The sequence below is a fragment of the Ambystoma mexicanum genome, chromosome 4q (genome assembly GCF_040938575.1).
Source record: "Ambystoma mexicanum isolate Mex_15411 chromosome 4q, UKY_AmexF1_1, whole genome shotgun sequence".
Lineage (NCBI taxonomy): Eukaryota > Metazoa > Chordata > Amphibia > Caudata > Ambystomatidae > Ambystoma > Ambystoma mexicanum.
This window is the reverse complement of record NC_090928.1, coordinates 115,680,014-115,704,914: the sequence shown is the minus strand read 5'-3', so window position 1 is coordinate 115,704,914 and position 24,901 is coordinate 115,680,014. Positions and strand designations below refer to the sequence as shown.

At 46.4% G+C, this 24,901-nt stretch overlaps 1 protein-coding gene across 1 annotated transcript in view; it reads right to left on the bottom strand.

Annotated features, from left to right (window-relative positions):
• LTV1 (LTV1 ribosome biogenesis factor) overlaps window positions 1–24,901 on the bottom strand; it is a 224,806-nt gene that overhangs the window by 90,102 nt on the left and 109,803 nt on the right. The window contains exons 5-8 of the mRNA XM_069607617.1: window positions 20,319–20,463; window positions 19,853–20,108; window positions 18,423–18,550; window positions 1,102–1,244 (exon numbers count right to left, since the gene is read on the bottom strand). Coding sequence (XP_069463718.1) covers window positions 1,102–1,244; window positions 18,423–18,550; window positions 19,853–20,108; window positions 20,319–20,463 — 672 coding nt within the window. The remainder of the gene's footprint in view (window positions 1–1,101; window positions 1,245–18,422; window positions 18,551–19,852; window positions 20,109–20,318; window positions 20,464–24,901) is intronic.

The following is a 24,901-nucleotide window of genomic DNA, read 5'->3' as shown; positions in this document are numbered from 1 at the left end:
CCCAACCTCCCAATCCCTTCATTTTATAGAAACGCCATCCCCACTCCGACTTATCCGACTGTGGCGACGGCCGCTGCAGCTTCACTCAGTCACCACTTGCGGCCGCATTGAAATGGAAGAGGGGCTTCTTATGAAACCCGCCTTCCAGATCCATGGTGGCCATCTTGTGCCAGTATTTTTATTCAATGAACTGGACGCATGCAGCATTCAGTTCCTTGAATGAAAATACATTTTTCCTAACACTCTAGGTTTCCTGATCTGAAAACCGGGGTGCTAATAGCCTTGGCACCCACTCTAGCATGCCGGATCAAGTGGTGTCAGCCCAGGGACCCTATTTAAAAGCATTTGCGGCATGCCCCGGACCGTCGATACCCTATCCAGTCCACCAGACAATCCCATATTGTGCCTCTTGATAACCACAAATTCCACCAACTTTTCTTCTTGTGAACCAAGATCGGCCATCTGCATGTTGCTTCATGCAGATGCTTGCACATTATCATGTACCTGGGTTTGTGTGAAAAACTATTTGGCATGTGATGAAGGCAACCAGTGCAAAACAAATTAAGTTTGTGGGATAATTATGCGATTACCTCTATTTTATTAGATACTACAATGAAGTTTCTACGCAATGTGATTTACTACCTTTGTGAAGAACATACTATTTTGTTCAATATGGTGGCAAAACACAAAAGGCAGGATGACACAGTAAGGACAAAACTGTACAGAATTGAACACTATGTGTCAAGAAAAATTAAAGCATTTTCCAACATTCCCTCTGGTGAGCTTGAAATTAGTCAATATTAGAGTACATAAAAAGAAAACAATCAACACACCGACAAGTAATTTGCTAACAGCTGGTTTGTGTTGAGAGCAGCAGCACACCAAACCACACAGATGCCTCAAAATAATTGTTATGCAGGTGACAATGAGAACGCGGTAAAACTTAAAACACCCTGCCTACACCCTGCCTTCAACCATATCAAACTCATTATTTTCCTTATATTCTTCACCAAAGCAATTTGAGGGATGACCTACAACACAGGTCCAAAGTCTATAAGGGCTGCAACACAGTTTAATAAAGAAAATATGTGAGACACATACTTAAAATCGATTCACAATCCCATTTTTCTCCAGGTTCCTCAATAACAAGCATTTCCATTTCTTCCTTTTCTTCAGAAGAATCTTCGTCACTTGGAGGAGCATCATGGCTATCTCTGGGCTCTAATTCATCAAGTTTCACGCAGCTTTAAATAAAGATGACAGAAACCCAACAGGTCAATGCAGGCAACACCAATTTAGAGCATACTAGATCTTTCCATTTCTTGGTAACCAAATAGTTCGGCTTTTGCTTGGTTTCTTTTATTTTCACAGAACCATAATTATCCTTAATTAATAGCTGAGTTAACAGTGTACAATATTACATACCAAAATAATGATAACCTTATTAATTTTCACAAACGCACAAACAGAAAATAAAGCAAGGATTGGCCAAACAGAAAAATTAATCTCACAGACCTTCCTGTATGGGGGTGAATCTTGTGCAGCACCTATATTCAATGGGAAGGGCGCGCATCATCAAGAGAACAAGAATGCCAAACCATAGGCACTGCATTCAGAAAGACCTGCAGCTCAAAGTTTAGGTAGCGAGCCATCACCACACCAAACAAGCACTGCTCCAGTAACAAAGCTGCACATGCATAACTGTTAGTATGAGAAGTAGGTCGGGCACTCAAGTATTGAAGCCCAATTATCTGTGGAGGCCTTGCAGACTGTACACAAATATTGAGTGGAGGCAGAAACTCAATGTCAGGGCTTGCATCACATATTGAAAGTTCTCTGCTTGAAAAGGGACAAGCCGGAAAGCATTGAAGCAGTGTGACCTAGACTAGCTGGATCAGTTAAATCTATAAAGTGGAAGCTCTGCTTATAGGATGTACTTATAGTCTTACTTTGTCTAACCCCATCACTTGACGGTCATGTGGAAGACATGCCATCAAGCTGCCTTGTGCCATATATCCTGTGTGTAACAAGTGGCAATCGCTATAGCATCAGCTGCCCTTATTGCCAAATAAGCTATGGCTGAAACCATCCGGCCAAAGGCTTTGAAATTCTGTCCCTACTTTTAGAGGTATCGTCATAGCGGTATATGGGTTAGATTAGCAGTGCAGTGCCACAACTGTGCCTTTAAGGCATTATGATGCTTCGACCACACACTATTTCTTAGATGTGCATATGTGATCGGTAGTGTTGGGGGCAGGTGGTTATAATGAGGGAGACAGTTTTGCAGATGTTATGTTAGAAAAGGTTCCTCCCCACAGTGACCAATGCCCCTTTCATCCACGCTATATGAGAGTACCCTACATGGAAAGGGACCAGTATGGAGCCATTTGAACTGCAAGAGTGTCCGATATCCTGCAAGTCCCGCCTTTCTGTGCCAGCTCTCAGTTCCCCTTATACACATGTTACCGCTAAGGGTCTTCGCCAACTCATTTATGGGGGATGGTGTGTGGTTTATAGGGTGGACTAGGAGCACTGTAGTCATCACGTTGAGTACTTTTTTTCAAATGAAATACTGGCAATATTGAGAAGCAGCGCCTTGATACAGAGCACCTCCTTTAACGGTGCGATACCATCGTATCCCCGTTGCATGGGTCATGTGATTGACGCAGATTAAGTGAGCAGGCTGACAACGCACGGGTCTGCAGGGGAATGCATTTTACGGAGCATCCTCTCTCCCAAAAGGTACCACCGTATCTGCCAGGATGGCCATGGGTGTTGGTTCCCGTGTTCGCCTGGGTAGATTGACAGTAGCTCAGGTTTTCTCCACATTCTTCTTGCCCTTAAATGTCTAAGTGAATTTTTGTATTCTAGTCTGGGTTTCCCTTTTTAGTGGAGGGAGATTCAGTTCTCTTGAGTAGTCTGCTGGAGGGAGATGGATAACTTGGGCTTGAACCATGTTCTCCTTCGTACTTTCTTAGCTTAGGAACCCAACAAATGTTTCTCTGTAGACCTCTTCTAGACTGGATCCAGTTGGTATCCCTACAAAATATCCCCACCAAAAATATTGTCGTACATATGACCGTTTGTCTAGCCATAGACGATATTTTGGGGGTGAGGGGTCATTTGTGGGAGCTGGGGTTGCGGGGGTGCCCCCCGCACATTTTAAAATAATGCTGGGGTTGAGGGGGTGTCCCCCGCAGGGTCCATGGGTCAATATCGCCGCAAAAATATGGCAATATTTCTGTATCACGATATTTTTGGGGGGATATTAACACATGCAACCATCCAGTCAGGTTTTCTCTATGCCACTGAGGCAAATTCTGGAAGGTGTAGTCCATAAATGTTTAATTTCCCTCCAATTACAGGAATACTTAACCTGGGGATGTATATTCCCAGGCCATAGCTGAATTGGAGGACATGGGGATGTCATACCCAGGTCTATAAGACGTTGACCATGTGGTGACTGACACAAAGCAGTTATGTTTATATGCAAGGGTGACCTCACTTCCGAAGGGTATGGCACTGAGAAGCAGTGACCGAGTATGCCTCAGAAAAACACAGCGCCACCTGGTCACTGAATATTTTCCGATCAGGATGGCATCTGATGCGAGTTTGGTGTCGTAAATGAGGACTCTGTGGGAGGAACGCATCCATTACAAACTCTATTGTGGGAGGCCATCAAAGAAGTCTTCTTCACATTAACAAAGGCAAAAGTCAAAGAGCAGGTCGAGAAGTAGCTGTAGAGAGCAAATGGTGTCCTGAAGGGTAAAATAATAATAATAATTTTGCATTTATATACACTACGAACTCTCAGGTATCTGAGCGCTGCTTATTATTACCCACGGTGTGTGGTGCTCATTTATCTACCTCGGAAGGATCAAAGGCTGAGTTTGGCCCTGCCAGGATTCGAATCTGCGTCAGCAGGCTCTGCACAGATGTGAAAGCGAGCACTCTACTCGCTGTGCTATCGGACCGGCATAAAAGCTAGGATCAACCATTGTCTAAATAGGGATAAACCTGGACCCTTTTCAGGCAAAGTAAGAAAACAACCTAGGAAAACCTTGTTAAGGAGTTTTATCATGTTTATGCTTCATCCCCTCTTCTAGTGAGACCTCCGGCACTTTTTGCTGGACTTCTGGACCTTTTTCTTTATATCCTGAATGACTGGAGCCTTTTTCCACTCATTCATTCTTGTGGGCTCTGTCTTTTGGAACTCTGTTCTCTGCTTTTAACCTTACTATGGAGTCTACTTTCCTCATTATCTCTTTTAAGGCATTTCTATTTTACTTTTGCAGCACAGCTCCTTATGAGCAGTGTTACTGGGATCCCCTTGGGTCTTCCTTTGAGATTCTTTCTAGATCCTTACTTTCTACTGTTCTTAAGGATAGAGAGATACTTTGTATCTTCCTAGAACTTTATATTCTGAGAGATTGGAACACACCACCTTATGGGGAGTACCAAGGGGATAATTAGTCTCCCCCTTCTCTGCGCCTGTGACTTTTTAGTCACAGAGAACCCTCTAGCTATGGCTGGTGGCAGTGGATGTTTTCTACTAACTATTGTGTTATTTGTTAACCATAGGCTACGTTCACAGTCTCGGTGGTGCACAATAAGGCTACCTAAATTCTATCTTAGTGGCTCACTTCATTTTTTGCCATTTCTAGCAAGATTGCTCTTGGTTAGCCCTTATTCTACCAAGCTGGGATAGGCAGGTCTGTGTGAGTGTTTTGCCTTTGGCGGGAACCCTCGAGTGTCCCCCCGCCCCCCTACGCTCCAGTGTGTCTGAGCAAGCAGAAAGTGGGGGAGGAGATACTTACTCCCCTGATCTTTGTCTGAGTGCCTGAACGGAACACGCTCCCACTGGGGGTCTGGCTGTCCCGATTGGCCACTGCCCCTTTCTGTAAACTGCTGAGAGAGATTGCAGAGGAATGTGTGCTGAAACTGAATAAAAGGTGAGGTTCCTGAGGTGAAAGGCACGTCGACCACTGGAATCTGAAGTAACCGAAGATGACCAGAGATGCCTGCAGACCCCTTGCAACACTGCTATACTGACCCCGTTTTCTATACGACAGAGGAACTCCAAAAAGGACTCTTTCCCTTGGACTGGTGGGAACAACCAGTCCTGAGAGCAACTCCAATCGGAGTCATCTGCCGAGGTCCTATGACTTTACAGAGCTGTAGAACCCAAATACCAGGAGACCTCCAACCCAATTGAAGTGCAACATCTCCTGAAAGGCCAAATCCACTCAACTTTGCTGAGCTCGAGGTGAATCTCCAGAGACACAATTGAACTCAAAGTCCCCTCACCAGAGTGCTGGACTCCATGAATCGAAGAAGATTGACCGAGCGAATCATGCCCTTTGTTGGTTCTGCGGAAAAGGCACCAAAACGCAGCCTGACCCGAGAAACAGAAGAAATCCATGCCAGAGATCCTCCCTTGAGACTGCTGAGAGATCACGTCCATTTTCCTGCCTTTCATCACTAGACCAAGGAATCCGGAGGTCGGGTCCAACGATGCCACATCGAGGAGAACCCAGCCACAAACATTTCTTTTAACCTAAGGTACTGTGGGGAGAAAAGGTATTGCTTACCTTAATCCAAGAAGTCGCTCCAAAGCGTTATAGTGCGTGTAGAGGTGTCCACTCTTACCCTTTAATGAGTTCTTTAACATGGTCTGCGATGTTGTGTTAGTCTTCCGTCATATGTAAGACTAGAGTCTAGAAAGTATCCACAGGAACTTTTGCTGTTCTGCTGCTTCGCAAGACTCTGAGCCTCTCCGAACTGCCTTTGAGCTAAGGTTGGGAATTGGACAGTATAAGCCTCAGTGTGCAAATACACTGCCTTTATAACCTTAATCTCTGCTTTTGACTAACCAAATGTTTGCCTTCCAAAAAGACTTCACCTTATGTGGTTTAGCGAACTAAATGTAATTACTGTATTACTTCTGTTTTACGCAAGTCTGCGGTAGTACCGATAGTACGGTAAAACTGTCATTCGTGTCAAACACTAACAATTTTAACTTCAAGCAACTACAAACTGAACAGTTGCCTTTGAAAAAGTATCTACATGTTAACTTTTTTGTTTTGGTTCAATGTACCAAGTATTTAAAAGCATATCTTGTGTAAATATAATAAACATATATTTTAACACACATGCATGTGCAAGTGTTTCTTTGAATTGCATTACTAACTAGGTTCAGTGTACTTACCTACAGCTCACATCTTCCTCTTATAGGCCTGACTGCTCTGCCACTCTACCAAGGTTCCATGAGTAGTACAAACTGATACTAAGAGTTGGGGGATCTAAAAAATAAAACATTGGGATAGTTTTGTAGTCTTACCTCAAAGTTAACTTTAGGAAAACTCTCTGGCACCACAGATGATGATTGGGAGGAAACAGTCCCACCCCCTGCCTGGGTCAAACACACACAAAGACATTACTAGCCCACGAAATCAGTAGCTTTCCTGGGCACGTGCATGATCGTATATGGGATTTCCTGACCTGAGAAGGCAAGAAGGCGTTCAAACAACAATATGGACAAAGAACACGTGAATATCTTGTGGCACCGCCATTTTAGGGCAATAGCCACGTTTAGAAGCCATACACAGTAAATGTGAATGTGCACACTAAAAAGAATGCAAAAATTGTAAAACTGTACCTCCTATCGCCAGCTTGTCTTTAGACACGTAAAAGGAACCAAAAATCACAAGTGTAAAAGACTAGGGTGATGCAAAAGGTCCCCACTGCACTGCATGGTAAAATGCTGTGTGCACTGTCAAAAAGTTACCAAAAGGTAAAAAGAGAAAAGGTAAACAGTTTCCCAGTACTAATTCAGTTTCCCCTATAACAAAATGAGCTAAAGGCCTTTAGCTTCACTCCCCTGCAAAATGTCAGGAAAGGTTAAAAAACAAGAACATTTTTTGGGGGCCCATCGAATATGGAGGGAAAGTTGCTAAAAAAGAGAATTCTTTCCCAACACTGTTCACAAATTGGGATGTGAAAGTAAGCATCATTCAGACCCACTGCACATATGTAATCCAATTGATGATGGGCATAAGGAAGCTGTGCAAGTATTGTCATCTTAAAACGTTCCTTGGGGAAGTGAATGCTGCGTTAAGGAAAGTAAGAGTACAATACACAGGCCAGCCTTGTTGGTGTTGGGTGTGGCACCATTAGAGGAATGATTTGCATGATCTCCATCTGATTCAAACTGTCACCAAAAGGGAAATTCAGTTAACTTGGGAAGGAGGAAAGGCAGTGATATGAAGGTATGACTGGTTACCGAAAGTGTGGGGCATCTTCTGAAACGGCCCTTTAGGCATCCAGATGAAGAGCAATCTTGCCCTCTACTAGAGTCATACGGTAGAGGCTCAATTAGTCAATGCTTTTAAATTGGCAGTGGCAGAAGAAGTGGAGGAGGAGTGACAGAAAGAACACACTTTATTTTTCCTGTTTTCTCGAATAAGTACTGCGACATCTGTTGGGCTTTCTGGAAGACCCAAAAACCTTCTCCCTCTGTGATGAACCAAGACATTCTTGGAGAGTGTGACCAAGGATGTTGCCATTTGTGTGTGTAGTTTATTGAATGTAAGTTCATCCTGAGTGGATCTGTGGAGTAAGTTTACAGTGTCAAAGAGGAAATCTACAATGTTGTCCTTGTATTGTTTGTACTTGGCTGCATGTCCACCCCAAGCAAAAGCCTTTGGCCGTTATGTCCATATGGTGTGCAGAATAAAAAATATCTCGCACCATCCAACATTCTTCCACCAGGATGGCTCCAAAATGATGAAACTTATCCATAGGAAACTGCTCAGAATCTGAAACTGTGGAATTGTTTCTGAATGGCTGTGGTCAAGAAGCTGTCAATTAATCTGATGAAGATTTATTGCTGAGCTCAAACACATTGCATGCAGATGGAGACAGAAGGCACGACTGCACGAGAACACCGTCTAAGTAGTCGCCACATCTCATTTCTTTGAGTTAACACAGAGGTGGATGAGGTTTCTGATATACTTCATTGGTCCTCTGCCATGACATTGCATTGTAAGGATGTGTCATAGCGTTCTGACCCCCTTTAATGGACACTGCCCAAACCCAGGAGCGCTGGTGAAATCAGCCTGTTCTCGTCGACACGGAAAAGGGGACTGAGGTGTGGCGCCGGAGGGTGGAGTCAGGGCAGCGCATGCATCCAGGGCCTCACACCCGCGCCCCTCTAAATTTAAAGGGGAAGAAGCCTTTTTCTGGCAAAAAGGGTTCCGTCTCTCGTACCTAGGAAGGGACCCCATGCAGTATGGAGGAAAGGGGACGGGATGTAAGAGTATGAGTGAACCATAAACCTCTCATGAACGTATCTACCAATGGATGGAACTTCTTTTGGTGGACCATCTCAGGTATAGTCAACCGCGGGTAGAAGCCTGTTGCCAACAGAGAACCCAAGTGCACTCCTGTAGGACTCTGTCCTTCAAAATCAACTAATGCATTCAATTAAAGTTTGCAGACTTCAAACAAAGAAATGTCATGTCCGAAAAAATTATAAGTTTATATATGTATAACTAAGAAATACTTGATAGATTTCTCAATATACGAAAACATAGAACTCATTAGATTTGTGATTTCACATTAACAACTTAGCTCAAATGATTTAACACATAGAACAGCTAATTTTTTGAGTCAAAACGAACACAAAACAATTGACTCTCCATTATGCCGATGTGTTTTAGATAAATCTCGTTATCCATCAAGGCTTTAAAGCTGTCCTTTATTTTTCTTAAGAAAACAATAATTCTCTTCATACCTACAAAGATAGCCTTATGTTACTATAATATTCTCATGTACATTATACTTTTAAATAATGTGTTAATTTGTGTCGCTAACCTCTTTTGTTCCCTTAGAGCCAGCCACCCCTTTGCAAGTGCCTAAAACAAGGCAGATTATATTATCAATAAAATAACTGTCACTGACATGCTGACAAATCTCTGATTCAGTAAACAAAGTGTAAATAAGCATTAAAAAAAAGTTAAAAAGCTCACCCAGTTGAAACTGCATAGGGTTCTGCAAGTATTCTACTCCTCCTTAAGGTTGGACAACCACCTGCATAACAGTGTTAGAAAGGCTATGCCACAATAAAATACTCTATTCTATGAAGCCAACTGCATCTACCTCTCGCAGGTTTGTGTTCACAACTCTACAGACAGCAAGGCAGCAGACAGGCATTACCAGTCGGCTGCTCCACGTCTGTGTATTTAAAGCATTATTCGTCTCTGGTTTCAGATGCTCACAATTGGTGGGAATCGGGCTCAAAGACGGCGGCCATCTTAGAGTGGCTTAAATGCTTCCTAAATGAGTGGGTATCATCGAGTGCCCTCTGCCCGTGTCTCCAAGAACAAGGATTCTCTAGTGTTCAATGTGTGTATAATTACTAAAGAACAGCCACCGTGGTGGTGGCCATTTTGAAGTTACATGGCGTTCTCCCACATTCAAGGAACTCTGTTAGTGCACCTCACCGCCGTTCTCTCTTACAGTCATTGGCGGGGTCAGGGTCCTGAACGGTAAATGGTGATTCGGCACAGTAAATTGAGATGTGGAGCAACTGATGCCATAGCGACCTTTGGAGAAGGAGGAATCAAAATGGGAGAGACCAAGTAGGAGACCGGAGGAGCCTGACTAGATAGGCCAGTAGTACAAAGCCCAAAAAGAGAGAGGGGCTGAGGCATTGTTTCCTTTGTAAGGTCCTAGAAACATGCGTTCATAGGCTTGGAGTACATCAGTATCTTGTAAAAAAATAAAAGGTGATGGTGATGATGTAGGCCTGGTCCAGGAATCAACTGACAGGTTGTCACGAAGGGCGGTTAAGCCATGGATCCACTAAGTGCAGTGAAGATGACTGCAACAAAAATAACTCGCACAAGAGATCCATGTAGGAGCAGACCACGCCACGTGGGGTTTTAAAGTACCCCTCCCTAAAGAGACCGTAGGAAGCAAAAATGTAGGATTTTATGAACCTGCTCAAGAACACTGCATTGCTTTTTCTGAACCCTGGTAATCCTTGGATTTGTTAATCTTACTTGTTGGTCTTTCATGTGGGCACTGAGACCTATGGGCTTGTTGTGCGTAGGAAGAAACCAATAATAATCACCCAGTTCTCTTTCTCAGCCCTCTGGTCTAATCTCACTTTCTATCTCATATTGCATAACTTAACGTAACTAGAAGTTCGGAAGTCAAAGAATTTGTTGGTAGAGCCGAGCCACTGCGATGGCAGGGGGTCTGGCTTGGTTTTAAAAGCCAAATGCAAGCAGAGCAGGCAAAATATGAATGTGTGGTCTCCTGTCTGCCCCAACTTTAAAAACAAAAACGCATACCTGGCCTTTGGCCTCATATCACTCCAAAACACAAAACCTATATCTGGCATCTTGTCCTCCCAACTGCCACAACAAAAAACCCATAGCTGTAGATGGGATTGGAGTCCAATCTGATCTTTTACAAATAGGACAACATATCTTTTCCCGTCCATCGGATATAAATGTGTGTTAATATATGGTTTTAAGGGGTTAACATTTTTTTTTCTACATTGCTCGGCCACGCCCCTATTCACCTGCGGTCCCGAGCTCCTCTGTCTGGCCAACGCCATAAGACATGCATTACTCACCATAATAGCATTTCTGATGATTGTATCTACTTAGATTCACAGGGTGTGCATATGGTCCGACATCAAGTGGTAACCGTGGAGTTTTGCATCTCGTCTTTCGGGGACCGAAAGGGGACGTCGGCATAGACGTGTCTTTAACACTATCCCTATTGTGACGTGTAGTGTACCCAAAATCCCTCACGCACAGGGGTCCCTCCGATTTGATTTTTTCAGCCAAAAGAAAGCCCAAGGCTATTTTGAGTGAGTACATGAAGAGAGAAAGTAAAAAGACGTCTATGTCCCTCCCACCCTGAGCGGGGAGGAAGGGAGGGCGCATGTGAATCTAAGCAGACACAATCATCAGGAATGCTATTACGGTGAGTAATGCATGTCTTCTGATGCTTGTTAATCTGCTTAGAATCACATGCTGTGCATAGACTAGCGAGCAGTACCTGGAGTTGGAGGTGGGTTGTGAGAAGGAACAGTAGTGAAAAGATGTCTTAATACTGCTTGTCGCACCTGAGAATCAGATCTAGAATGAGCGTCTAGGCAATAGTGTTTTGAAAAGGTGTGTACAGAACTCCAGGTTGCCGTTTTGCAAATGGACTGTAGGGGAACATTTGCAATGAATGCTATGTAAGCCCCAGTGCCCCGAGTAGAGTGTGTTCTAGACTTGAAGGGTAGTTCTCTCTTAGAGAAACAGTGTGATGCATTTGACAATCCATCTTGAGATAGCCGATTTAGAGACAGAATCCCCTTCTCTACCAGCTGCCACTGAAACGAAAAATTGGTTTCCTCAGTGGTTTTGTTCTTTCCAGGTAGAACATGACTGCCCTGCGCACAGTGTGTGTAGGCTTCTTTCGGCCATTCTAGTGGGATTCTGGAAGAAAGTGGGTAGTTCGATCGATTGGTTCACATGGAACTTTGAGATGAATTTAGGCGCAAATCTGGGATGAGTGCACAGAACCACCTTATCCCTGTGGACTGTAAGAAGTGATAGCCACTAAGAAGGGCGTCTTGCAAGTAAGGTCTTTCAGACTTGCTTTATGCATTGGCTCAAATGGAGATCCCATGAGACTGGTTAAAACCACATTTAGATCCCAATCAGGAGCTGGGTGAGAAATAAGGGGGATGGATTCTCTTAACCCCTTCCATAAAGGCTTTAATCACTGGTATTTTCCACCATGACACTTTCTTTTGTGACCTGGTGTAGGCTGAGAGAGCACCTTTAGGGAATTGAAGACCAGTCCTGCATTTAACAAATGGGTTAGGTACAGCACAATGTGGGTGGGTGAGCAAACGATGGGATCGACGCCCTTGGCATTACACCAGATGACAAAGCGTTTCCATTTACTGGAATAGCAATAGCGGGTGTTTGGTTTCCTAGCTTCCCTGAGAATGTCCATGCATCTCTGAGGGAGCTGAAGGTTTCCAAACTCTATGATCTCAGGAACCAGGCTGCTAAGTTCAGGGTTTGTGGGCATGGGTGTATGGTCTCCCCCTGTCCTGAGACATATTGTACGGTCAAGGTAGTTTTACTGGTGGGGAGAGGGCCATTTCCATTAGATGAGCGAACCAGGGTTGGCAGGCCCACACGGGGGCTACCAATATCATGGTGACTGGTTCCCGGTGCATCTTGGGCACTATCTTGTTGAGTAGGGGAGTCGGGGGGGGGGGCGGGGGAACGTAAACAAATTTCCCTGACCATGTTATCCAGAGTCCGTTCCCCTTGGAGCGGTTCTGGGGGTACCTGGAGGCGTAGTCTTGGCATTGGGCGTCCTCCCGAGTTCCGAACAGGTCGATCTCTGGGTAGGCCCATTCTGCACAGACGTTGGAGACAATGTCTTCGTGCAACGCCATTCGTATTCTATGGGCAATGGGAATTCTCTGCTGAGCACGTCTGCCAAAAGATTGAGTTCCCCTCAAACGTGTTGGAACAACAAACATCTTGTGTTTGAAAGCCCACATCCAAATGTTTTGGGACAGCTTGGATAGCCCCGGAGAGTGTGTTCCCCATGTTTGTTCAGGTAATACATGGATGTGGTGCTGACTGTCAGAACCAGAATGGTCTTCCCTTGTAGTTGCGTCTGAAAAGTTTTCAGTGCCTTGAACACCGCTAATAGCTCTAGCAGATTTATATGGTTGGATGCTACTTGTGGAGACCACACTCCATGCGCTGTCTGCTGAAGCAGGTGCGCCCCCCCCACCCTGTGAGAGATGCGTCTGTCGTGAGAGCGGTTTCCACTGCAGGGGTGGTGAAGGACTTCCCCTTCAAGAGGTTTTCCCTCGACCACCACTGCAGAGGGAGAACGAGGGCTGACGAGACAACTACCAGATCTTCCCATTGTCCGCTGGCCTGACACAACTGGCTGTTGACCCACTCTTGCATGGGACGCATGAGCAGCCATGCGTGGGGAACCAAGTATATGCATGACGCCATCATACCTAGCAAGTGCATGGCCTTGCGTACCGTCACCTCCTGACTGGCTACATATTGAGGGATCTGAAAAAGCATATTCTGAACCCTCTCGAAGGGGAAGACAAGGCCATCCTTTGTCCTGATTAGAGCTCTCAGAAAATGTTTTACTTGACTGGGGACTAGACTGGACATTTTCTCGTTGATAGGGAATCCCAGACTGAACAGAAGGTCTACAGTCTTCTGAGTGTTCAAAAAGCATGTGTCGTAAGAGTCCCCTGTTATGAGCCCGTCGTCAAGGTAAGGGTAAACCGGGACGGATAGTCTGCGCAGGTGTGCTGCCACTACTGCCAGGACCTTTGTAAACACGCAAGGCGCTGAGGCAATGCCAAAGGGGAGTACCTTGAATTAGTAATGCCTGTCCTCTATCATGAACCTTAAAAAGTTCCTGTGTGCTGGCAACACTGAAATATGAAAGCACGCATCTTTCATGTCCAATGTTGCCATGTGGTCCCCGTTTCAACAGTGGGATCACTTCCTGTAGCGTTACCATACAAAACTTTTGAGGTTTTATAGATGTGTTCACTCGGCACAGGTCTAGAACAGGGCGCATGGTGAGGTCGTTTTTGGGTACAAGGAAGTACACTGAATAAATACCCTTGTTTACCTGACGAATAGGGACAGCTTCTATGGCGTCCTCTCCCAGAAGCGCTTCCACCTCTTGATTCAGGATCTGCAGATGGTCCGGCAAGAGGCATCGTGAGCGTGGCGGTGTGAACTTTGGTGGTCGGGCGAATTCCACGCAGTACCTATGGGCGACCGTCTTTATAACCCACTGGTCTGAAGTTATCCCCTCCCATGCCGTGAGAAAAGATGTTAAACGCCCCCCGACAGGGGTGACATGGGAGGGGACCTGGATCCATTGGTCATTTCTGACCAGAGGCTGCGGCTCCTCTGGGATTGGGGCCGCTGCCTCTGCCGCGTCCTTGACCCCTAGTTTGGTAGTTGGCAGGGCTTCCGCATGTTTGTCCAGAGTTCCAGTTTCCCGTATTGTAGTTGTTTTGACTTGCATGGGATTGCCCTTGAAAGGACCGACTAGGACCGACTCCCCTTTTGGGGGAATGTTTGAGTTATTTGTTGCAAGGACTTAAGAGTTTCATGCTCTTTCTAGGCCGTTTCCATGGCATCGTCGAACACTTTCCCGAAGAGATTGGTCTCTTCTATGGGTTTGTCGATAAGAGCAGCCTGTGCTTCGGGATTGAACCCCGAGTTGCACAGCCAAGCGTATCGCTTGAGTAGAGTGTCCTGCGCCAGCGACCTGCCTGCTGTTTCCAGAGTGTTTTTGATTATATTCTGATTTACGTGCCTGCCATTAGCCACAATAGTGAGAAGCCTGGACCTAGCGGGTTCAGGAACCTCCTGAAGACCTTCCTGTACAAGGTTCCATTGTGCATCTGCGTAACTGGCAAGCAGCGTGGTGTTATTTGCTATGCGTGTGGTGTATGCAGCTGTCTAGGTAACACGCTTACCTAGGGCGTACAACCTTTTGGATTCCTTATCCGGAGGTGCCTCCCCCGTAGCAAGGGGTACCCCTGCCTGTTTCCGGGTGGTAGTGACTACCAAGGAGTCGGGGGTGGCGTGGCCTTTAATATATTGAGGGTCCAAAGAAGCTGGCCGAAATAGTTTTTCCACTCTTGGGTTGACTGCCCAAGCCTGAGCTGGCGTGACCAGGGAGGGGGCCAATCTTCTTTTAACAGAGTTTAGGAGAGAAATGGCTTGGCTTGAGGGGGAGGGGGGCTTCCTTGAGAATGTGCTCCACAAAGTCTTGTTCGGGTACCGTCTCCCTGAAAGTGCTCTGCTGCCTTCCTTAAGATGGCATTGAAGGCCATTTGATCGTCTACAGGCGAGGCCTGGCAAGCCGGGGTGGTTGGAGGAGAATCCAGGCATAGAACACCAGTGTCCTGATATTGCCTGGGGAGCGTCCATGGCTCAGATTCCACTTACTGGGTTTCGTCCCAGTTGTCCATGGCATCTGCCTGGTCCTCAGAGTAGTCCTGCAGAAAGGAAGGGTCTTCGCTGTAGATGTCCTGGTAAGTGTCCATCTGAACCACATCTTCATGTTGGACAGAAGCTGAGGGTCGAGTGTCAAGATTTTCCTGGAAACGTGAAGCTGATCTCAAAAGAGGGTCTTCACGAGATCTCTTAGGGGAAGGATGCTCAGAAAGCGAGAATCATTTCAAGACGGTCCATGCACCCTTCTCACTTCTCCCTTGTCCACTTAGAGGAACCAGAAAGGCCCAAAAGGTGGAAAAACGTCACCTTCCGCTCTTTGGTGTCGAAATGTGTCTCTGAGGGTGTTGAACAGAGGCTCCCGACTGTCCTCGTAGGTTTTCGCAAGTATTGGGGCACCATGGTGTGTCTCTAGACTTGTACGCGGCACGCTCCATGCGTTTCGACAGTGTCTTAGGTCGCGGCACAACCACCGAAGTAATCCTTGCAATACTTTCCTCAATCTCCGCGAGTTAACGGGTCAGAAAGGCTAGGAGGCCTAGAAGTATGTTTCGGGCCTACCGGGCCCTTAGGGGGCGCCGGAGTGTCAAATGACCGCACTTTGGCGTGTAAACCTGATTTAGAGGTAGCGCCCTTGTTTTTGGAGTGCCCAGTCGCAAGACGCTGCTGGGGATGCAGGGAAGGCAGCTGACATTTTTGACGGCCCTGTTGGCACCTTCACCTTTTTCGACAGAACTGCAGAAATCGGTGGTGGGTTTGTGTGCTTAGTGTTTCGTGGTTTCTGTACGCCCCCGTCGCCAGGTGTTGTCCCTGAAGCGAGACATGTGTCACGTCTTGAGGGGTCAGGGACAGGCGTGGTGGACCTAGAAGTGTCCGCCTCAAGGTCTATGACATCCGGCACGGATGTTTGGTCATCGTCAGTGCCCCCGTCACTTTTGGCGGGTGTGGCGGTGGGGGAGGAGGGTTCAGCCTGAGACATACCGTACGCGGCCCACTCCTTTACACAGCGCTCCTTAAGGGTCTTAGGGCGAAGGAGCTTACAAGCCGCACACCGCTTCTCGTCGTGATCTAAGGGGAGACAAAAATTACACGTTCTGTGCTCGTCTTTCCAAGGGTACCTGACCTTACACTTAGGGCAGAACCTAAATGGTGTCCTTTCCATAGTAAAAGGTATAAACAAACAAAGATGACCTGACCTAGAGGGCAAAGAGGGGGAAAGAGGAAAGACATAACGAAAGATATGGCCACCCGACCCCACTCTCCCTATTGTGTTGGCCGGCCAGAGGGCCCGGCCACGTGGATGGCTCAGCCGCTGGATCTTAGGCACCGGAATCCACCGCCGTCAAAACTTCCCGTAGTCTCCGTTGAGGTTGCTTGAATCGCTCTCGAAGTGACTTAATGGGAAATAACCGACAAAGTCGGAATAAAGATAAACAATGTCTCTTATGAAAAGCCGCGCTATAGGGCGACCAGTATCTGGGCGGAAAAAAACAATCGGCGGGACCTCGGCGCATGAGGGATTTTGGGTACACTACACATCACGATAGGGATAGTGTTACAGACACGCCTATGCCGACGTCCCCTTTCGGTCCCCGAAAGACAAGATGCAATACTCTGCGGATATCACTGGATGTCGGACCAAATGCACAGCATGTGATTCTAAGCAGATTAACAAGCATCAGAAACATACATATGGCGGTGGGCTTTTTTAAAAAATTCATTTTGAATCAGGAGATCGGCTGCGCAAGCAGCGCGGATCTCCCGATGCAAAATTGGGAAAGCCATTCGCACTCCGGACGAACCCCGGGGGTGCGAATGGCTTTCATGGCATGCCTGTTGGGCGGTCACAGCCTTTAACACGGTCCAAGCTGAGGCCCTTGCTTCGCTCGGGCCTGCCTTAGCTCGTGCTGGTGGGCTGTTAAAGGCTGCGTCTGCCCTACATGCAGGGCATGAAAACTACAATCTGCTTGTAGTCATGGTTTCACACAAACCTGAAGCTTGTTACTGTGCAGCACTGTGAGCGGGCTTAGATGTTAGGGGAGCTTTCCAGATTCCCCCAAGACATCCCTGCCTACATTTCAAAAAAGAAAACCCAGAGATTTGTGTTACGTGACGCCCCACCCACCACCACTTTAACCAGCCCTGCACATTTTTTAGCGAGTGTTCTATGCCTCAGCACCTGCGCATTCACGTTGAGAAAACACAGAATCTTCCCTGCAGCTATCCTCAGTTAACCTTTAACATTGTCTGACACGGGTCCGATTTTACAGATTCAAGGGGCCTTTCACCAAACATCTAGAAACCCGCAGACTCCATGCTCTTCTACGGAAACTCAGAGAAGAGTGTGAAAACCCTGAGTCTCAGGGATAAAGCCGGAGACTAGGCAGGTATGCCCCAAGAGGCACAAAAAGGCGGCAACAGGCAGCACCACATATCATGGAGGGTGGCAGAGTGAGGAGAACATCTAAAGTGATCCATAGCAGGTGGCTTGCTTCATGTCTAGGCGATTATCCCCTATGCCAAAGACCAGTGTCACCGCCCATTGCTTCATTCTCAAATTAGGCATCAGGTGGAGACCCCATGGCCACGGAGTGGGGAGGAAAATAAAAGAAATTGTGATGGCAGCTCCTTACACAGTCAAGCCTTCTTTTTCACCAATCAATTTAGCAAATCTATTATCATTAGCTCACTTTTCCAAGAGCAGAGAATCTGGGCTCTCAATTAACAGAGCAATGAGCAAGTTAAGGGATACTTCTGCCTCTTGTGTGCACTAATGAACTGATCAATGTCATCATCTTTCGGATAAACACTGTAGTAATTGTACAAGTCAAGTATTTTGTGTAGGACGCTTTGTCGTAGGAGCAAGTAGGACGCTTTGTCATCTGGTAATCATTAGGAAGTGGAAACATTGGGAGTTCTCTTCAATGGCAAATGTCCCAATGTCCAGCATTTGACAAGCTGATAGGTATGGGCTTTACAACTGCAGAGGGTACCACATTTTGGTTACGTTGGGGTTTTACAAAATTTTATCTACATGTACAAAGCTAGAAAATTGGCTATACCAATGGTAGTTCTAGAATGTGTTGCAAAGTGGGTCCTTGTAAATCATCTAAATAGTTTTAGATTCATTTTCATATCGGTGACACAGTTTACATCTCAACCTTGATGTGAATTCGTAAAGAGACGTTTGAGAAGGCACCCAAAACAATGGAAATACATTTTCAGATATTGCGATTTATATAAGCTGCAATTGTGCCTTTCATTCACCCACAGTGATATAGTTCTACATCTTGTCAAACCACCAGATCCAAGCACCAGAAATCCATTGCAATATTAACTTGCTTGACAAAACTAAATATATCTTGTACATACTCCTTTGCTTTTTGCTTGTAGTAGTCATTTATAACTTCCTTCAGCCGAGTGCTTTCTGAGTGAATAAATCCTTCCAATTCAACATTATCCAGAGCTCCAATCTCATCCTCATCGAACTGTTCATAGAACTGCAATATAGAAACACTCACTTTAGAAAGGGCTCCCCTTGTACAATCAGAAACGTTTTCACATCCAACAGTTACATTTTCCCAATCGCTCTACTAATTTTTATGGTCAGCATGAAAAGGAATGGTGGATGCCTCTGGCCTCATATATTCCGATATCCACATAATGCTCCAACTATTTGAGAAAAAAATAATGTATCAATACAAATTCACATAGTACCTTGGAAATGATGAGGAACATAAAACAGTAGGTCTGGACTGAAACAGAGTGGATGTAGTCTTCCGCTTTCGGTGCTCTCACAGCACTGCTCAATTATCCTTTAATACTCCTTATCCCCTATCCTACCCACTCGCCCTGGGCGAGCCCCGTCTGCGACTTCCAACTGTCAGAAGACATGACCTCTGGGGGAGAGCACCGGCTTAAAAGATAACTCAAAACACATCCTTTTCCCTTAGATTACGCTAGACATTGAGAAACAATGATGGACGCAGTGTTGTAATAGCATTGACAAGGTGGTTTAATACTAGTGCTTTGGAGCAGATCACTTCAGCAGCGTCAACAGCAGGAGATGCTTCCGATACCCAGATCAAGGACCAGGAATCTGCATCTCCTGCTGTGGAGTGGAGATACAAAAATAGTTCATGACTCATACTGGCACAGATGGCTTAAGTATTTCCAGACATTGAAGGATGGTTCAAGGTTTTTTATGACCATTAACAAAAAGAGTGGACTGTTCCTTAGAGCAATGATAAACAGGTAATATGCTTGATTAGAGGCACTGCTTTGGAAAAGCGATGCAAGTGCTGTCCCTTTCTCATCTCCCATGGGATTCCCTCCTTAGCCCAGACATAACACCGGTTAGTGCTACAGACCAGTTACCCTTAGTGTTTTTTTTCTGTCTTTGACCAATGATGGCCCTTAATTCCCCGGGTATCTAATCTTTCTCAGGGACTACCTACCTAGCCCTACACAATCGCTGACTAGATCTAAAGAGGTGGTGCATGTATGTGCCGTTAGATCTTGAAATCCTTACTTACAACTCTCCTCCATCCAATCAACTCCTATCACCTTTTCTCCTACCCATGTCCTTTTCTTACTCCATGATTTTCTTACTCTCGTCTGCCCTCCAATGTCAGAGTGTTGCCTTATTGGGTGGTATGAAACAATTTTTAACAAAAATGTATAGTGCAACTGTTTAAGAATATAAAATAACTTCTCTTGCTTGAGATTCATTTGCAGCTCCTTTGAAATTCTGTGAAAGGGCAATGTCACATGCAAGGTACTACCTACGACAAGTTCCGTACCTTCTCAAACCTTTCATCCAGCAAGGTGAGCTGCTCATTCCTTTTCATAACAGAGGATGTTATGGAATATTCAGTGAAGCGGCTCCTGGTTTCTTCTTGCATAAACAGAAACTCCTTTGGAGGACCGTTGGAGGATTCTCCTTCACCTTCATCTGACAAAGAACCATCGGAGTCAAAATCCTCTTCGCTGCCGCTATTTTCATCACCATCCTCCATGTCCTCCCATCCATCCTCATCATCATCACCAAAACGACACCTGCCAAAAAATATAGCAAATGGTTACTAAGTGCACACCCTTAAGGTGTGTACAGACACAGGGCACTGTAAAAAAATAATAACGTCATCCACAGACTTTAAGAGACAAGATATGGAGAAACTCATCTGTATATGGGTGTCTAGATTAAAGCCACACATATAATGAATGAAGGAAAGGACAGAAATGTTGAATACAAAAAGTGTCCCACACCTGTCACCACTTTCCACCTGCTCCCCTTCCACAAGGTCAGAGGCCTGTATGACAAAGTCATCCTCAAGCTGATTATCGGGATCATCGAAGTCAAAGTCGTCATCAAGAGCTGCAACAATATCTGGGTCCAAGTCCAGCCGGGGCCCTAGAGGAAAGGCAAAAGTGATGACTAACAAAAGCCATTTGAAGAAGCCTGAATAGACCACCATAAATCGAAAATCAGTCAGTGATACGATTTGCAAAGTAAGCATACATTGAAATATACAGATGTAAATCTAAATCTATGGATCTAGATTAACGTTATCCTTTTAAGAAAAGCTAGAGCAGTTTTCTATAATAAAATTGTATTTCAGAAAAGAAACAGATTTCCAATTTTAACATTGTGAATGATGGGTGTAGGTGCATACTATTGAGGATCCTCTCAGTCGTGTTCAGGGAGTGTGTGTCCCTCTATAATCCTAGGGAAATGGGTTTTTATGAACCAACACAAAAATGGTAGCTTCCTTGGGAAGTCAAGGTCCTGTTTTAGGAGAGGAGGGATGGTTAAGATACAGGATAACACAGTTTTACTTTGAACGAAGTGATGCTACACTGTGCGGTTTAGACAAATAGATTTTATGTTTTTAAAGAGTTGAGTAAACTGTGCAGGTAACAGATGAATCAAAAGTATTCAGTAGTCATAGGTTGAGCAGGTCCTTCAAGTACAGCGAGTGACAGTGTGCCATGGGGTACCTTAGGGCTTCTGACTGGGTGGGCGGGTTACTATGCCTGATGCAAAGGGACCCCTCAATGTTAAGTATATGGATCGATCATAAAGATAGGACTGGACTTCAGAAACAATTGGTTGCTTTTGGGAAGGCAATCAGAGTCCAAGGAAACTTGTGGTTGGGTCAGTGACTTCAGATATAAAGTAAAGCTTTTCCATCTGTTTGGATCTTGGAAGAGTCCAGCAGAGTATCTTTACAAATCCTCTGTGGGGTGCGACCCAAGGTTTGATCAGACAATGCAGACCCACAGTTTAAGTAGGGACAGCTCCCAATCACAGAGTTTAATAATTTTACAGTTTTGCTACCCACCCAACTAGTTGGGGCTGACGCTTTCAACTTCCTGGTACCAATCACAAAACAGATCCTATATGGTTCTTCCAACTGCAGCCCTCGCTATAAGAGGTAGACAGTATCCAAAACTATACTCCCCTAGCCCCCAACCCCTCTAAGGAAAGCCCAGAGGGTACAACTGACAGCTTGTCAAGCAGTACCACCAATAACTGGAACCCACAGAGTAAGCTGTGTGAGATAACATACGGTTCTATTTTCTTTTACCACCAGGTTTCTTTGTCAATGAAGAAGTGCCAGCACCTCATAGTGAAAGACTAAAGCAGTACAGCTATGGGTCCTATTTTAATTTGTAAACTGAAAAGCTTTACATATTTATTTTATTTCTACTCCTTTGTGCCAACAGTTCAGATCACGGACCACTTTTTTTGTGAAGATTCACTAACCATGATTCTACTGTTATTTTTATTGAATGATTTATTTATGGACCATGTTCAATGAACAATCACTGGCCACTTACATGCACAATAGGGGACCATGCATCATTCACTACTCAATTTCAATGCACAGACCAATTGTTGTTTTATGTCAAGTACTCATTGACGGAGACAATTCCCTAACCACTTTCTATGCAAAGCTAAATGGTAATTTTTGGTTTTTTTGTGCATGCATCACAGGCATTTTTGCAATTCTGAAACCCAGGTAGACACAGATTTGGGCCGGGGGTGTTGCAGCAACACCAAGGAAAACAGGGATCCCCCATGAATTTCTGAAAAGAGACACCAGTGGAAATCCAAAGAGGGCTGACTTGCGTGAATTGCCCTAGAATATATTACCCACAAGGCCCTGCAAAGTCCAAAATGTAGGCAAAAACACCCCCACAATTTTCAAACATTTGCCACCATGAAACCACAAACACGCCCAGTAACAACACATGTCCTACCTTCCCACGTTACCCCAAGTGTCCCGCCGAAAGCAGTACCTCACATGTGTCGGTGTGCTTACCTGGCCGCCCAACCCAGCGGCAGTCATCGGACGAACTGGCAGGATACCCGCCCCTGCCCAGAGGGAAAATCTGTGGCGTAGCATGGTCAGAGTTCCAGGACAGCAGATGGTACTGCCCCCAGCCTTGGGCGCCTGTCTCCCAGGTGGGCTGCGCATCCCCCGCTGTGGTCCCAGGGAAACCCCAGCAGGGTCCATCCATCCCCAGAGGGAAAAGCTGTAATGCGGCATGGCCAGAGCTCCAGGACAGCTGAGGGTACTGCCTCAGGCTTTGGACGCCTGCCTCCTATGTGGGTTGCCTGTCCGCAAGGCCAGCGGCATTCCCAGGGAGCCCCGGCAGGGTCCCCATTCCTCCCCGCAGGGAAATGATGTAATGCAGCCCAGCCAGAGCTATAGGACGACTGAGGGTGCTGCCCCCAGCCTCAGATGTTTGCCTCGCTAATGGGTCGACCCCACCCAGCTCAGCGGCAGTCGCAGGGCGCATGGCACGGTCAACATTGTTCCCAGAGGAAAATGCTATAATGCAGCCCAGCCAGAGATCTAGGAAGGCAGGTGAGCTGGCCCCAGACTTAGGTGTCTGCTTCGCACGTGGATCTACTGCCCCCTAGCCCAGCGGCAGTCATGGGATGTCACAGCAGGGTTCCCATCCAACCCCAGAAGGAAAAGCTGCAACGCAGCATGGCCAAAGCTCCAGGACGGTCGGGGGTGCTGCTGCCGGGTTTGGGCACCTGTCTCCCATGTGGGTCGACCGTCCCAAAGCCCAGCAGTGGTCAATGGATGTCCCGGCAGGGTACCCATCCCTCCCCCTGAGGGGAAAAGCTCTAATGTGGCCTGGCCAGAGATCCAGGACAGCTGGGGGTACTGTGACGGGCAAATCAGCCCCTCCCCCAACTCCAAAATCTTTTCCCTGGTGCTTAGTGCTCCTTGCTGCTTGCTGCTTCCCATGGTTGGCAAAATGGGTCAAGACCCTAAATTCTGCTCCCCCCGCCCAGGGAAGCAGAAAGGATCTGCCCCTCCGTGGAGGGATTCCCGAGGGGGCTGGTCCTACAGGCCTAGGGTCTGCGCCCTAGTGTGACTCTGGCAAAATTGCTTTATGTTGTTCTGCCTTCCTTGGGGGCAAATGGGTGCATAACAGCACTCATTTGCCCCCAAAGAAAGCAAAACAACAATATGCCATCTTGTTGGCATCTTGATGGGTGAGGGTGGGGGGCGGATTGGCCAGGAGGGGTGGGGGCCCACCCAGAGAGCCCACACCCAAGATTATTTTGCTAGTGGCCTAGTGGTCCTTGCTGCTACCCAGGTGTGGCAAAATGTGGACAGAACCCCACGTTCCCCCCCCTCCCGCCCAGACAAGCAGCAAGGGTCTTGCCCATCCTTGGGGAGGAATGCGAAGGGGACTGGCCCACAGGCACTGGGCCAGCCCCCCGCCACGGATACCCCCAAGCGTTCCACTATACGTGGAGTGTAATGTTTTGCCTTCCTTGGGGTAATCTCGGTGCACAACTGCACCAATTTGCCCCCAAAGAAGGCAAAACTACATTATGTCATCTGGTTGGCATTTTCTGGGGGTGGAGGACTGATTGATTGTTTTTTTGTTTGTTTGTTTTATTTCTAATGCGCTCCAGACCCATAGGTAGAAGGGCGCAGCAGGTAGGATAATGCGAAACTTACATTGTTACAGATTATACAGGTTACAGTAAAAGTTATACATATTATACAAGATACAGTAATGGATATTATAGATATTATACAAGTTATACAGATTATACAAGCCCACCCCAAGATCATATCCCTGGTGGCCTAGTGGTCCTTGCTGCTTCTCTGGAATGGCAAAATGTGATCAAACCCTCAATTCTGCCACCCCAGGGAAGCAGCAAGAAACTGCCTCTCCTTGGGGGGGGGATTTCTGGGGGTTGTGGGGGGCTGGCCCACAAGCACAGGGCCAGCCTGCTAATGCCCCCAAGTGTGCCTTCATTATTTTTTTTTGCCTTCCTTGGGGCAAATTGATACAAAACACCACCCATCTGCCCCTAAATAGGGCAAAACATTAAGCCATTTGTTGAATACATTTTTTGCTGGGGGGCGGTTTAGCCCGGTGGAGAGCCCACCCCCAAAATCAATGTCCTGGTAGTCTAATGGTCATTGCTGGTCGACCAGCAATCTCTACGAGTGAGGGCTTGTTGGAAAGAGGAGAGTCTCCCCTTTAAAACGAGCCCGCATTCAAGGAAATTGTGCATAAAATGCCCTTGCAGCACGCAAAGGCTTGCCCGCGAAATGTACATACTGAAGCCTTTTGGCTACAGCATGTAAATTTGTGCACAGACGTCATCACGGCTGCACCCCGACCCCCAGGCATGTAAGGGGAGCGCTTCCCCCTACAATCCTGTGGGTCGGGGAGAGCAGTGCAGCAGCAGGGGGTGGGGGCGATCCGCCCCAGAGGTGAGCAGCGCAACGGACGAGCCATCTTGTCCTCCACAGTGCGGAGAACAAGATAGCTGGTCTTCTGCACTTCAGGGGTTAATGTGG